The sequence below is a fragment of the Chaetura pelagica genome, unplaced genomic scaffold, assembly GCF_000747805.2.
Source record: "Chaetura pelagica isolate M959 unplaced genomic scaffold, ChaPel_1.0 scaffold263, whole genome shotgun sequence".
NCBI lineage: Eukaryota > Metazoa > Chordata > Aves > Apodiformes > Apodidae > Chaetura > Chaetura pelagica.
This window is the reverse complement of record NW_009952797.1, coordinates 847,661-859,997: the sequence shown is the minus strand read 5'-3', so window position 1 is coordinate 859,997 and position 12,337 is coordinate 847,661. Positions and strand designations below refer to the sequence as shown.

At 40.4% G+C, this 12,337-nt stretch overlaps 1 protein-coding gene across 1 annotated transcript in view; it reads left to right on the top strand.

The window, feature by feature from the left end:
• Nucleotides 1-4,221, top strand: part of TUBGCP5 (tubulin, gamma complex associated protein 5) — a gene marked incomplete at its 5' end in the record, with an annotated part of 22,953 nt that extends 18,732 nt beyond the window's left edge. Inside the window, 4 exons of the mRNA XM_009994833.1 lie at nucleotides 100-225; nucleotides 728-816; nucleotides 3,147-3,247; nucleotides 4,175-4,221. Coding sequence (XP_009993135.1) covers nucleotides 100-225; nucleotides 728-816; nucleotides 3,147-3,247; nucleotides 4,175-4,221 — 363 coding nt within the window. The remainder of the gene's footprint in view (nucleotides 1-99; nucleotides 226-727; nucleotides 817-3,146; nucleotides 3,248-4,174) is intronic.
• Between the last annotated feature and the right edge of the window lie 8,116 nt (nucleotides 4,222-12,337).

The following is a 12,337-nucleotide window of genomic DNA, read 5'->3' as shown; positions in this document are numbered from 1 at the left end:
AAAGAGTGTGTGAATTAGGCTATTAAAAGTAAAATTGGAAGAGAGTCGTAAGCTTTTGTGTGCAAAACAGAATTTAATAGCTATGGTCTTCTCTTTAAGATTCTTCACAGTACAGGCTTGGAGTTTCAGCATCAGGTAGAAGAAGCCAAAGATTTAGATCAATTGATAAAGATTCATTACAGGTATCTGTCTACAATCCATGATCGTTGCCTACTGAGAGAAAAGGTAAGTAAAAAAAGGGCATTATTTGATATGTTAAGTTTAGGAGGACAAGAGAATAGTTTAGTACTAATTATGCTGCCTATTGCAGTTGATACATACTAAGCAATATGTAGGTACTCTTGAGGAAACTGTAGCTTTTCTGGAGTTAACCTTGAGATCCAGTTTCCCTTGCAAGTCTCAGCACAATTCTATCAAGGAAGAAAGATAAAATTCTTTGTATTGGATTTTACATGACTTTTTTGTTTCTAAGAGATGGGAGGATTTGAACAAACTGAGGCTTGGCAATGTAATGATATCCCACGTACTATCTGTGCCTAGTCCTCATTGAAACAGCTGGGGAATGAATTAGAGAGCAAATACAAAAACATCTTACATTTGGAAGATTGTTTTTACAGATCACATTAAATGGTATGGGACGCCTTGGTGTTGTGGCTTAGTAATGAAAATGATCATGCATAACAATGAATTTGACTGTTGGTTCTTTTTGATTTAATTGTTATTTTAGGTCAGCTTTGTGAAAGAAGCTATAGTAAAAGTGTTAAATTTAGTACTGATGTTTGCGGACCGTTGGCAGGCTGGTTTGGGGGCTTGGAAGTAAGTATAAATACCTCAAATCCTACATGGTTGTCATTTCCCATCTCAAAATAAGATTTTGAGATTTTTTTTGTGTGAGGACAGGACTTTGCTTAATGTGTAATAGCAGATATTGGAGGCTAATTGCTTTTTCTCAGCATAAGTGAAATATTATATAGATAGAACTTAACAAGTTTCATGCATTGTGACAGTGTATGTTCTGTGTTTTCTAATTAAAAAGATGGCCAATATATAATATTCAGGTGTTTGAAGAGATTGTAGAGCATAGCAACAAAGAGTATTTTCTTTCATATTTGCCTGTGTTCACAGGTTTGGTTTATGATCATGTTTCCTGGATATTATTTAAAATTGTAGGCAGCTTGATGCTGCCGTTCATTCATTGGGTTATGAAACGTGGGATTATTTAGTTTGGCCTTCATTCTAGAAGGAAAGACAATTTTTTGGGTTTTTTTTAGAAAAAATAATAATCTAAATCTAATTTAAACCTCATTTTTCTACTCTGTAGTGTCTAAAAAATTATGGTAAAACTGTGAAGCTATTGAAGTCATTGCAAGTGCTGCCACTGAGTCACGATATTAATGAAAATGTTTGATTTCACTAGTTCAAATGCTCAAATTCTGAAGTTATTCTCTCCTTTCCTTAGTACTTTTTCTGTAGAAACAACCTGGAATGGGTGTCATATTTGGAATTTTTAGAAAAGCTGTGTGCTTCCTTATGTGCAATGATTGAAGTTAGAAACCCACCTGTAATTTCCAAGATACCATTAATGTGTTGATCTGTGAATCAACTGTTCTTCTCTAAGCCATAGATCAGACTATTTCAATTGGAAGGGACCTACAATGATCTGGTCCAACTGCCTGACTACTTCAGGGCTGACCAAAAGTTAAAGCACTTTATTAAGTGCATTGTCCAAATCCCTCCTCAACACTGACAGGCTTGGGACATTGAGCACCTCTGTAAGAAGTCTGTTCCAAGGTTGGACCACCTTCTTGGTACAGAAATGCTTCCTAACACCAAGTCTGAACCTGCACTGATGCATCTTTGAGCCATCCCCACATATCCTGTCCCTGGATACCAGGAAGAAGAGACCAGCACCTCCCTCTCCATGTTCTCTCCTCGGGAAGGTGTAGAGACCAGTGAGGTCTTCATTTCCTTTTCTACAAACTAGACAAGCTCAAAGTCCTTAACCATTCCCCATAGGACATTCCTTCCAGCCCATTCAACAGCCTTCTTGTCCTTCTCTGGATGCATTCAAGTATCTCCACATTCTTCTGAAATGGTGGGGCCCAGAGCTGCACCCAGCACTCAAGATGAGGCCACACCAGCACTGAATCCAGCAGGATAACCACCTCTTTTGGCCAGCTGATTGTGCTGTGTGTGATGCACCCCAGGATGGGGTTTGCCCTCTTGGCTGCCAGGGCACATGGCTGGCTCACATTGAGCCTGCTGCTGACCAGCACCCCTAGGTCCTGTTCTTCAGGGCTACTCTCCAGCCACTCCTCTCCCAATATACACTTTATACTTTTGCTTTTGTAACCTGCTGCTTGAAGGGTGAATGATTGTGGGCAGCTCTCCAAGGCTGTGTCTTAACACTGTGGCCCTGAGGCCAGGTGGTGTGGGCTGGCTCACAACCATATTTTTCAGGACTAATAATTTTTGGCACAGACCTAGAGCTTGGATCCTACACTCTTCTGACAGTAGGAAGTTGCTATGTTTGGAGTGCTTTTCCAATTTGAAGTGCTAGAAGTAATTTGTGAAGTCTGTTGTTAAAGAATGAAACTGAGGGCATGTGTTTACATGGTCTTGGGCGTGGAAGGAATAAGTCATAACTGCTGAAGTGTCATCTGTATCCTCCTGGGAGGGGGGAAAAGGAAAGGAGAGACTATTGTGAGCAACATCTCCCATCCCTGGTGAGTGTTAGTTGGAATTCAAAGGTTGGCTGATAGTAAAGCAGTGTAGGTATCCTTGTTTTATCTGGCAGTGTAGGTTTGCACCAAGGAACTCTGGAACAATACAGATGAGGAATGGCTGTCCTGAAATACATAGGAACGATGGTTGTCAGCTGGAACCACACAGTTCTTCCTAGTTACTAGAGAGATTTCTGAGATTATGAGGAAATTACTAACACCCTTGTAATAGTGCTCAGATGCTCCTTTCAAAATTGCCTTTGTTTTCTAGAGGTGGTGTACTCGGGTATAACTGAAGTATTTGAAGTTCAAGTCAGAATGCTGTGCAAAGAGAACTTTTGTAATTTACTGTGAAGTTTTGGTCATCTTTTGATGATGTAGTGACTAGTCTGTTAAGCATTCTTCTGTTGAACTGTTTCATAGGATGGAATCCATAGAGAAGATGGAGTCTGATTTTAAGAACTGTCACATGTTTCTTGTAACTGTTCTCAACAAAGCTGTCTGTCGAGGCTCTTTTCCTCACTGTAAGTACATGAGGCATTTCACGTAACCTACACTTACACATTTATATACATTTTCATCTGTTTTAGTGTTTGTCAGTACATCTCATTTTGGGAGGTATTCCCAGAGGGACAAGAAGCTTTATTTCTTAACAAATTTACTTCATTATTTCTTGAGAGTATTCATGCAGTGCTTTTTTTACCCACTTTCCCTATGAGGGAATGCTGATGTGATTCAAACTGTGACAAGCAGTTTTCTAAAGAAATGACACTAAGTTCTGGAGGGCATAGAAGAGCATTATTTTTGTTGTTGGGTGACAGCTGTGAAACATCTTGAACAGATACAGTTTTAGTATTATTGTGCTTCTAGCTTCAGCTGCACCGAGCTTTTGGCTCTGCCCGTCTGTTGGAATTTGCTTCCTCGGTAGCAGAAACAGCCAAAGATGACATGTCTGTGCTTCTGCTTGCAGCCTGCTATTAGCTTAAATGGCTGATTGGTGCTAGTTTGAGGTAGGGGAGCACCTGCTGAATGGAGGTCAGATGGGATGCAGATGCATGTTCTGATGGCTTTCTGAAAGAGATAATATCTTGCATCACAGCTACTCAGTCTGCAAGAGCTTGTCTGTAGGAACTGTCTGTAAGAATGGTTTGCTGCATATAACCCCCCACAAGAGTTATTTTTTGAGTACAACAGTTAGAATCTCAAAACAATTTCTTACCAGTTCTTACCACCTGAAATAACTAATGGATAACTGATTATGAAAGCTGTGAAATACAGTCTAAACTGTGAGAGATCCATAAAATGTCTTACCATCTTAAATTGTGAAGTGTTACAATTTAAAAAATAAACTGGTATCTCCCTTTAAAGCTACAGAACTGAATACTGCAATAAATATTTGCAGACTGCTGCAAATACAAGTACTAATTACTTTTTTATGGTTTGGTTTGCAGTGGAATCTTTAGCTTTATCACTGATGGCTGGCATGGAACAAAGTTAACACCTGAATCCATTGAATTACAGAAGAACTTGAATCCATTGAATTAGTAAGAATTGAAAACAGCTTTTTTAATTGAAATTTGTGTCTTAAAAACCTGTAAGCATTTTACACTTCAGATTGAAATGTGTATAGCTAAATGACACTGATTTTGAGCTGTGTAAAATATTGTAAAATGTAAATAATGTATAGGTATTTATGTGTATTTGTTGTGGCAGTATTTTCTCTGTGTATATATGTGTCAACAATATTGCCTGAAAACACATAAAATGCATTTCATACTGTAGAAAGGATTTAGTTGTTTGGTTTTGTTTAATTAAGAATAATTGCTGATTACTTTTTCATTAATTCTGCAGCTGTGAGTAGGTCATAGGGCACTGTGGAGTGGTACGGCTCCATTATTTTTCAAAAAGTGGGTTGAATTAATTTTTGGCCTTCTTTGCTTTGAAAAAAGGCTAAGAAGCATTCATCTTACTTGCCTAATGGTTCTTAAGAACTTTATGGCAACAGTCAGCTGTTCCCAAAAACTGAGGTAGAAAATACAAGATTAACTTATCAAAATAGATTATGGCAGACCGTATGTTATGGTTTGGGAGACCCCAGCACGGTGCTGGACACCCATAGAGCGGGTCCTTAGGCCCCTGAAGGACTGGAAGGGTCAGTGTTCCCGCCCACTTCCTGGCACAATCTATAAAAGCCAGGAGGGCCAGAAACCAGTTCCTTCCCCCTTCCTGCTCCTTTCTCACTGCCGGGGCTGCTGCTGGTTCTTGTAGCTTTCCAAGTGTTCACTCCGGAATCCAGCTGCATCGGGTGCTGGGAGGAGCTCTGGACCTCTCCCCTGGAGCAGCCCTGCCTTTCCCATATCACTGCCATCCTCGAGGTCAGTTTTGTATATAAATACTTACCTATTCTCCCCCCACGTTTTATTCTTTTACCTTGTGTTACAGTAAGTTTGTTTCTAGTTTGAATTTCCAAAGTTTAAGTCTCTCTTCGTTATTCCCCTTCTGTCTTCCCTTGGGAGGGTGGAGGGGGTGTAGTAAAGAGCAAGTCTGTTCTGTTTTTTTGAGATTCACCTTTAATATTTAAACCTGGACACCATAAAATAGCAGTATTTTTTATGTTAAGTTATCAAATGCTTAATAAATTAGTGGTAACTCCTTTTCAGTTTACACAGTAACTATTGGATTGCTGAGATGTTTCAGAGTTGGTCAGATGTGACCATTCTCCTCTAAGGCTTTTGCAAACAAGCCTTACAATAATAGCAAATATATTGTGAAGCAGTAGATTGTAATACAGAAGGGTACATTTCTAGAGGACTAAATGTGGAATGTGTTCTGCACAAGGTTACTTGCCCTGGCTCCTCCCCCTGGAACTTTACCTGTAATTCTGACATCAGTATACCTACATTTAGAAAGAGAAAATCAGTCACAGCCATTTACTTCTTTATTTGACTAAATAAAATATTTGATAATTGGAGTTTCACTGTTGTGTGTGTTTCTGCTGAAATCCAGTTGGTAACAAAGTGAGAGGGCTGTTTCTGCAATGTAAGTGAAACTGCCAAATGTGAGACCATGTGGCTCACATTATAAAACTGTTTTTTTCATCTATAAACTAGTAATGACTGGATATGCAAGTAAATATTTGTGTTCTTGTTTGAACAGGATATCTCAAAAGGTTCTTCAAGTTATAGCCATAAAATGTTTTCAGGAAACATAATTTTTTTTTTTAAGTATAACACTGGGACACTTTCTGCTGTCCTCTTAACATATTCTTTTTTGTTTGCTTGAGAGAATGTTATATTTCTGTTACACTCTGCTAACACATGGCACACTTTTCAGAGCAGATGTCTTGTGTGATAGGTGTACACCTATTAACAAAAGTAATTTGTACTTCCTATTTACCATGGTTTGTTTTCATTTGAGTTTCCATGTTATTTATTACATGCAGAGACAATGTGTGTTCTTTATTAACTGTTCCTGGCTCACTCAGAGTAAAACTGTATGGCATGCTAATAGTTTGAAAAACTATAACTTGTAGTGGGAAATGCAGTGCTTGTATGTGCTGATTCATTACTTCTTGAGTATATATATGTATTGGACTCTGTGCTTTTAAAAATCTAAGAAGTGGTTGCTTTATTCCTCCTTTCTTTACAGTGGTTACCTTCAGTGAAGTGACTGCTTTTCGTAGACTTATCTTGGATAATATTAGCTAGATACAGGGGAAAAAATACTTTAGTCCTTCATGTTGATTAAACAATAGTTCTTAGTAAATACCTGTACAGATTTTACTTGTTTAAAAATAAATTATTCTTTTATTTTTAGACTCTGTACAAATGTAAGAATTTTCCTTTTCACACAAATTCCTGCTTAGGAATCAACCTTGTGTTCTGCAGAGACTGACTTCAGAGGTGGCACTTCAGAGGTGGATAATGCCTGCACACCATTTTTTTAGCCAGCTTTAGGTACTTGTTTGCTCTGTTGTCATCACAAAAGCACAGTGGAAAATCTGTCTCTGTCAATATTGGCTGATTCTAGCCAGGGACATCCTCCATGCTTGCTTTTTTGTGTGTGTCAGTAATACTCAGCTGACAAACTGCTTGTGTTGGCTTTTTTTTCTGGTGTGCATGACCTGTGCTGCCATCAGTCCCCGGGAAGTAGTGAAAATGGCTGTTTACCAGTGTGGGGAAAAAGAAAGAAAAAGAAGGCCTACAGTGAGGTTTGGGGTATTTTAGCTATTTATTTGCTCAAATTCCTTGTAACATTTTCCTGATTTCTTTACAGGGCAGTGTTGTTACTTGGGTTCTACCCTGGGTCTGTTTCTTCTGGACTTTTTTTGACCCCATTTCCAAATTCCCATTTTTATCATTTTTACTTGAATCTTAACTTACGGAGACTTTCTTCTCCTTTGTTGGAGGAGACCTAGCGTTTGGGAATGCTTTATTTGCAGTTCTCTGCAATGGCCTACTTAAAATTCCAGATGTTAGAAAAACAAAGCCTAGTTTATTGCATGTGTTGTACAGATTTAAGGGGGTTCTGTCATAGTCAGAATTTGTGAATTCTCAAGTCTAGCTAAAGGAGAGCATAAAAAATACCCAACAAAGCATTTAGAAACTGAACTTTCTAAGCTAAGGAGCTATCTTTTATTTTAAAACATTTTTAGAAAAGCCCTCTAGGTGGCAGTTCTAAAAGTGTCAAAGATTTTTTTTTTATTAGTTAACTTCTTTCTGAGCTTGTGCCTGTTGCTTTCATAACGGGAAGAGGCTAATCTGTATTTAAATGAGAAAAGGCATGTGTTTTCCCCTAAGTATGTCTGATCTAAAAAGCATAAAATAAGAAATAGTTATGGTTTTAGAAGATCATTCTTGGTTATGGAGAAGCGATTTTAATGAATTATTGAAGGGATAGAAACATCTGTTCTATAGTCATAGCCAGATTATTCTGATCCAAGAGAACTTAAAACTAGAAAGAGAAAGAGCTGATTAGATCCTGGTCTTGGCCATATTCTTCTATTTTATGCTAAAGCATACCTTAGATAACCCTGCTTGGGTTTTTCAAACATTAAGATAAGTACTTAAATGATGTGCAAAGGAGAAGTGGATGGCTTTGAAAAACAGCACTGACCTGGGTGGAACAGCAAGCATGGATTTGGGTGCTTAAAAGTAAGGATTTGGTTAGGTGGTATTAGAGAAGATTATAATACTGTCAGATGTTATGTCTGATGTCTAAAATTCTTGGAGAAGAACACGCTGTGTTGGATTCTGTGGCAGTTTCATTGGTACTTCATTTCTGCCTTTATTTGCTGTCTGACTTCTGGGCTCACTCTCAAAAAATTTGCAGCATGGAAGCCCTTATCTGGCTCAGTGCTTCCTTCTTTTCTTTCCTGTGGGCTTCTATAATCTCTAGGCCACGTTTTAGCACAGATAATACGTTATCCAGTGCTTTTTTTGCTGTTTAATTTTAATAACTCCTAATTAACCACTAGGTCCTTGAGGACCTTTGCTTGTGTCAAGCTATTGATATCAAATAAGTTAGCAACCAGTTGTTGATTGCATGGTTTCCATGGTAGCATGGATTACAGAGCATCTCTAAATTGCAGGCTGATATTAAAAATATTTAAAAATCCCTCTGACGTGCTTTTTAATCTTATTAACTATACAGACTTACACAATTTTCCAGCTTTCCTTTTATACTCTTTTGCATGCTTACAGAAAAACATTTCCTCAGGAATACATTTTGTATTTATTGGTTTGTGCAGTGGCTTGCTGCTGGGAAGGCTACAAGGGGATCACAGGTCTTGGGGTCTAGATAGCTAAAAAGTTACCAGCATTAGAGGGACAGGACAGGGGTGAAGAGTGGGTGGGATGAATTGCCTAGCATACGTGACCTGGTTTCTGTACTGATGTCTTGCGTAAGCAAAATGAATGTAATTTTTAATAGAATCAAAAAGGGATTTAATGCTTGTTCATGCCTGTCGGGGAGCTGAGGGGTGGAGTCTGGCATGGTTGGGAGTGCAGTGTGCAGCATTCCTGGAAATTCCCCCCGGAGTGAGGGGTTGCATGTTTAACAGAGTTACATCCCTCTGAGGTAGCAACAGAACATGTGTCTAGCGTTCGAGGGAGCAGGAAAGCAGACCTAGGAAGCCCTGCTTGCTCAGATCTGTTTGAAATGATGCGCTTAGCACTGGGAGGGAAATCAGAACCAGAGAGCTGCACATGTCATCAGGTACTAATGGGTATTTATGAACATGCAGCACATGTGCTGTGGTCTGCTGTGCTTTTGACAGCATGTGTACTCTCAGGGGGCAGAAATGTGGCTTTTCCTAGAGCTAGAGGTGGGTGTGGATGACCAGATCGCTCTGCATTTGTGTAAGGCCTTGAGAAGCAGAGAGTTTCTGGCTGTAGTGAATAAAGGTTACATTTTCTAAGACTTATATGATGTTACAGTGTAGAATCTTAATGTTTGATGGAGGCATTGTGTGGGAATAGGATACGTCTCACCTGAGAGCCCAAGAAACAGGACCCAGAGGAGGCTGTGCCTGTCAGTGCCTGTCTGTGCCTGCTACATCAGCCAGGCTGCCGGAGCGATGGACGATACGGCCTGGGGTGAGAAGTGCACGGGGAGGAAGAGTGGGAGCCTTCCTCGGAGCGAGCCCTGCCCGCGGGCACCGAGGGGCAGTGCGTGTGCCGGGGGGGCATCCCTGTCCCGTGATTTTTGGTCAGTTGTGTTGAAGCGAATGAGGTGTGTTATTAACAAGAAGTGAGAGCAGAGTCTTGAGCTGCAGTTCCACTATCCCGAGAGGGACGTGGTCAGTGACAGACAAGGGGAATGGTGTGAAAGGCTTGAGAAAAACAGACACACCTGAGAGGGGCAACTGAGCAGCAAGGGAGTGTGGAGTTCCGATCTGCGGCTCCCTTTTCCCGTGAGCCCTGTGGCCGGAGAAGCAGGGAGCCAGTGAGATACTAAGTGACACTAAGAACATACTGGAAGTTGTGTGGGAAAAGGAGCTGAGGAAAGCAGTGTGTATACTCTTTCTCTTGGTATTCATCAGCCTTTCCCTGTCCCCAGTAGAAAAGTTGTGATTTAGCGATTGAACCTGTGTGTAGGGACTCCCTTTTCCCGTGAGCCCTGTGGCCGGAGAAGCAGGGAGCCAGTGAGATACTAAGTGACACTAAGAACATACTGGAAGTTGTGTGGGAAAAGGAGCTGAGGAAAGCAGTGTGTATACTCTTTCTCTTGGTATTCATCAGCCTTTCCCTGTCCCCAGTAGAAAAGTTGTGATTTAGCGATTGAACCTGTTTGTAGGGAATGTAACTGATGTAAGTTTCCCTGTATGCAGTTGTTACCAAGTAAGATCTGCGGCAAGTTTTGTGTATTACCTGGCGTTTATCTGGAAGCTTGGTTTTGTGGCTGTAACCGGAGGAGGTTTATCCCTGAACAGGAGCGACATCTACAGATTAAAAGCAGGGGGAGCACAGAAATCCTGGAACTGACTGTTGGACTGTCTTACAGCTTACTGGAATGATATAAGTGGACCCCAAGGAGGGAGCTTGAACCAGAAAACCCTCATTAAGTATTGTAATCAGTGGTGGCCACTGTATAAATTAAGTGATGGGGGAAAATAACCAGTAAATGGCACTGTGAGGTATAATACTTCGCTGTATCTAATGTTGTTCCTGAGGAGAGAAGGGATGAGGTTTCACATGCAGACATGTTTTTCACCTCCAGAAATCACCCAGAGTGGCAAAGAGACTGTGAAGTAAACACACATCACCAAGACCCATTAGTATTGACCCTGGAACAAGAACAAAATCAATCTAAAGGGCTGCAGAGGTGTTGTTCTGCCTGTAGCATAGGCCAGAGATGCTTAAAATCAAAGACCCTAAACCCGAGGAGGATTTAAATGATGATTTACAGAATTATCCTGTTCCACCTCAGTATAATGTTCCACTTCATGTGAGAGCTACCCCTTTAAGCCTGCCACAACCTCCTATAGAATGGATTAAGGAAAGGGGGGAATCTGAGGGCAATATCTCCCCACCTTCATCCCCTGTTGTACCTTCATCCCCTATTGCCTCTTCGTCACCTGTCGCTTCTAGGATTCAAAGTAAAAATCCCCCTTTACAAGCCCCTTTAAGGGAGGCTGTGGGGCCAGTTGTAGAACTGGTTTGCCTCAGAGTTCCTTTTACTCCCAGTGACTTAGAGGCCTGGAGGAATATGGCCAAAGATTACTGGGATGATCCAATTAAAGTGGCAAAGAGATTTGTATTCATAGTAAAACAACAAAATCCTGACTGGGCTGATACTGATCTACTGTTAAGTGAGATGAGAGAAACAGAAAAACAACTGATATGAAAAACAGCCCAAAATTTGGTTCAAACCCAAATTACTCGCGGGGTTCTCTATGGCCCAGTAGAAGAATGTTTCCTGCTAAGCAACCTTAACTGGGACCCAAATTCACCTGTGCAGTATAAATTACTGACACAGTACTGGGATTGGGTACAGGGGGGTATGGAGAATGCAATTCCGAAAACCATAAGTTGTTCAGCATTATATGCGATGAAACCAGGCCTCAAAGAAACTCCCTCGGAATTTTTGGGCAATTGCATGAAGCTATGAGAGAATATACCCCTCTTGACCCAGCTGTGGATGTTGGAAAACAACAATTGGTATCTTTATTCTTGAGACAATCGACACCTGATATTAGGCAAGAACTCAAAAAATTAAGACCACCTGAAGATAGGGATATTGAAAAGCTGTTAGAGGAAGCTTGGAGGGTGTTCAGAAATAGGAAGGAAGAAGAAAGGAGGAAGTTTTCAAAAACAGTGGCTGCAGCCATAATAGCTGCTTTAGAACAAGAAAAGAGGCAAAATAGTGAGCATAGGGGTCCACCTAGAGGCTCTGGTTGGAATTCACAGGGGTTACAGGGAGATCAATGTGCTCTGTGAAAGGAAAGAGGGCATTGGAGAAAAGATTGCCCCAAGAAACAACCATGGCAGATTTTAGCTGATACCTCCCAGGAGGATTGATGAGGAGCTGGGGAGTCTACCCTAGCGGATCCACTGGTTATAGTAAAGGTAGGGAAAAAGGAACAAGAAGTGGAATTTTTAATAGACACAGGGGCTTCCTTTTCAGTGTTGAATCAAGAATGAGTCCCAAAAGATCAAGATTTTGTCACAGTAGTGGGTGTTACTGGTCAACATGAAAAGGCATTTTTCTTTAGTCCTCTCAAATATGAACTAGGAAAGCAAATTGGAATACAGAGATTTTTATATATGCGTGAGTCTCTAAAGCCCTTATTGGCATGAGACCTGTTAGAACAATTGGAAGCAAACATTACATTTGATAAAGGAAAAATTAAATTGGTAGTTGGAGAAAATCAATTAATTGAAATGTTAAGTTTGGCCTTGATACATACTCTTGTCTAAGTCCAATGTGCCCGAAGAGATAATGGGCCAGGTATATCCTGGAGTATGGGTGTCTGGAGCACCTGGGAGAGCAAAAAACACTGCCTCAGTAATCATAGGACTAAAAGCTGGGACACAACCCATAAGGATTAAACAGTATCCCTTGAAATTAGAGGATCGGAAAGGAATAAAACAAGTAATAGAGAGGTTTGTAAA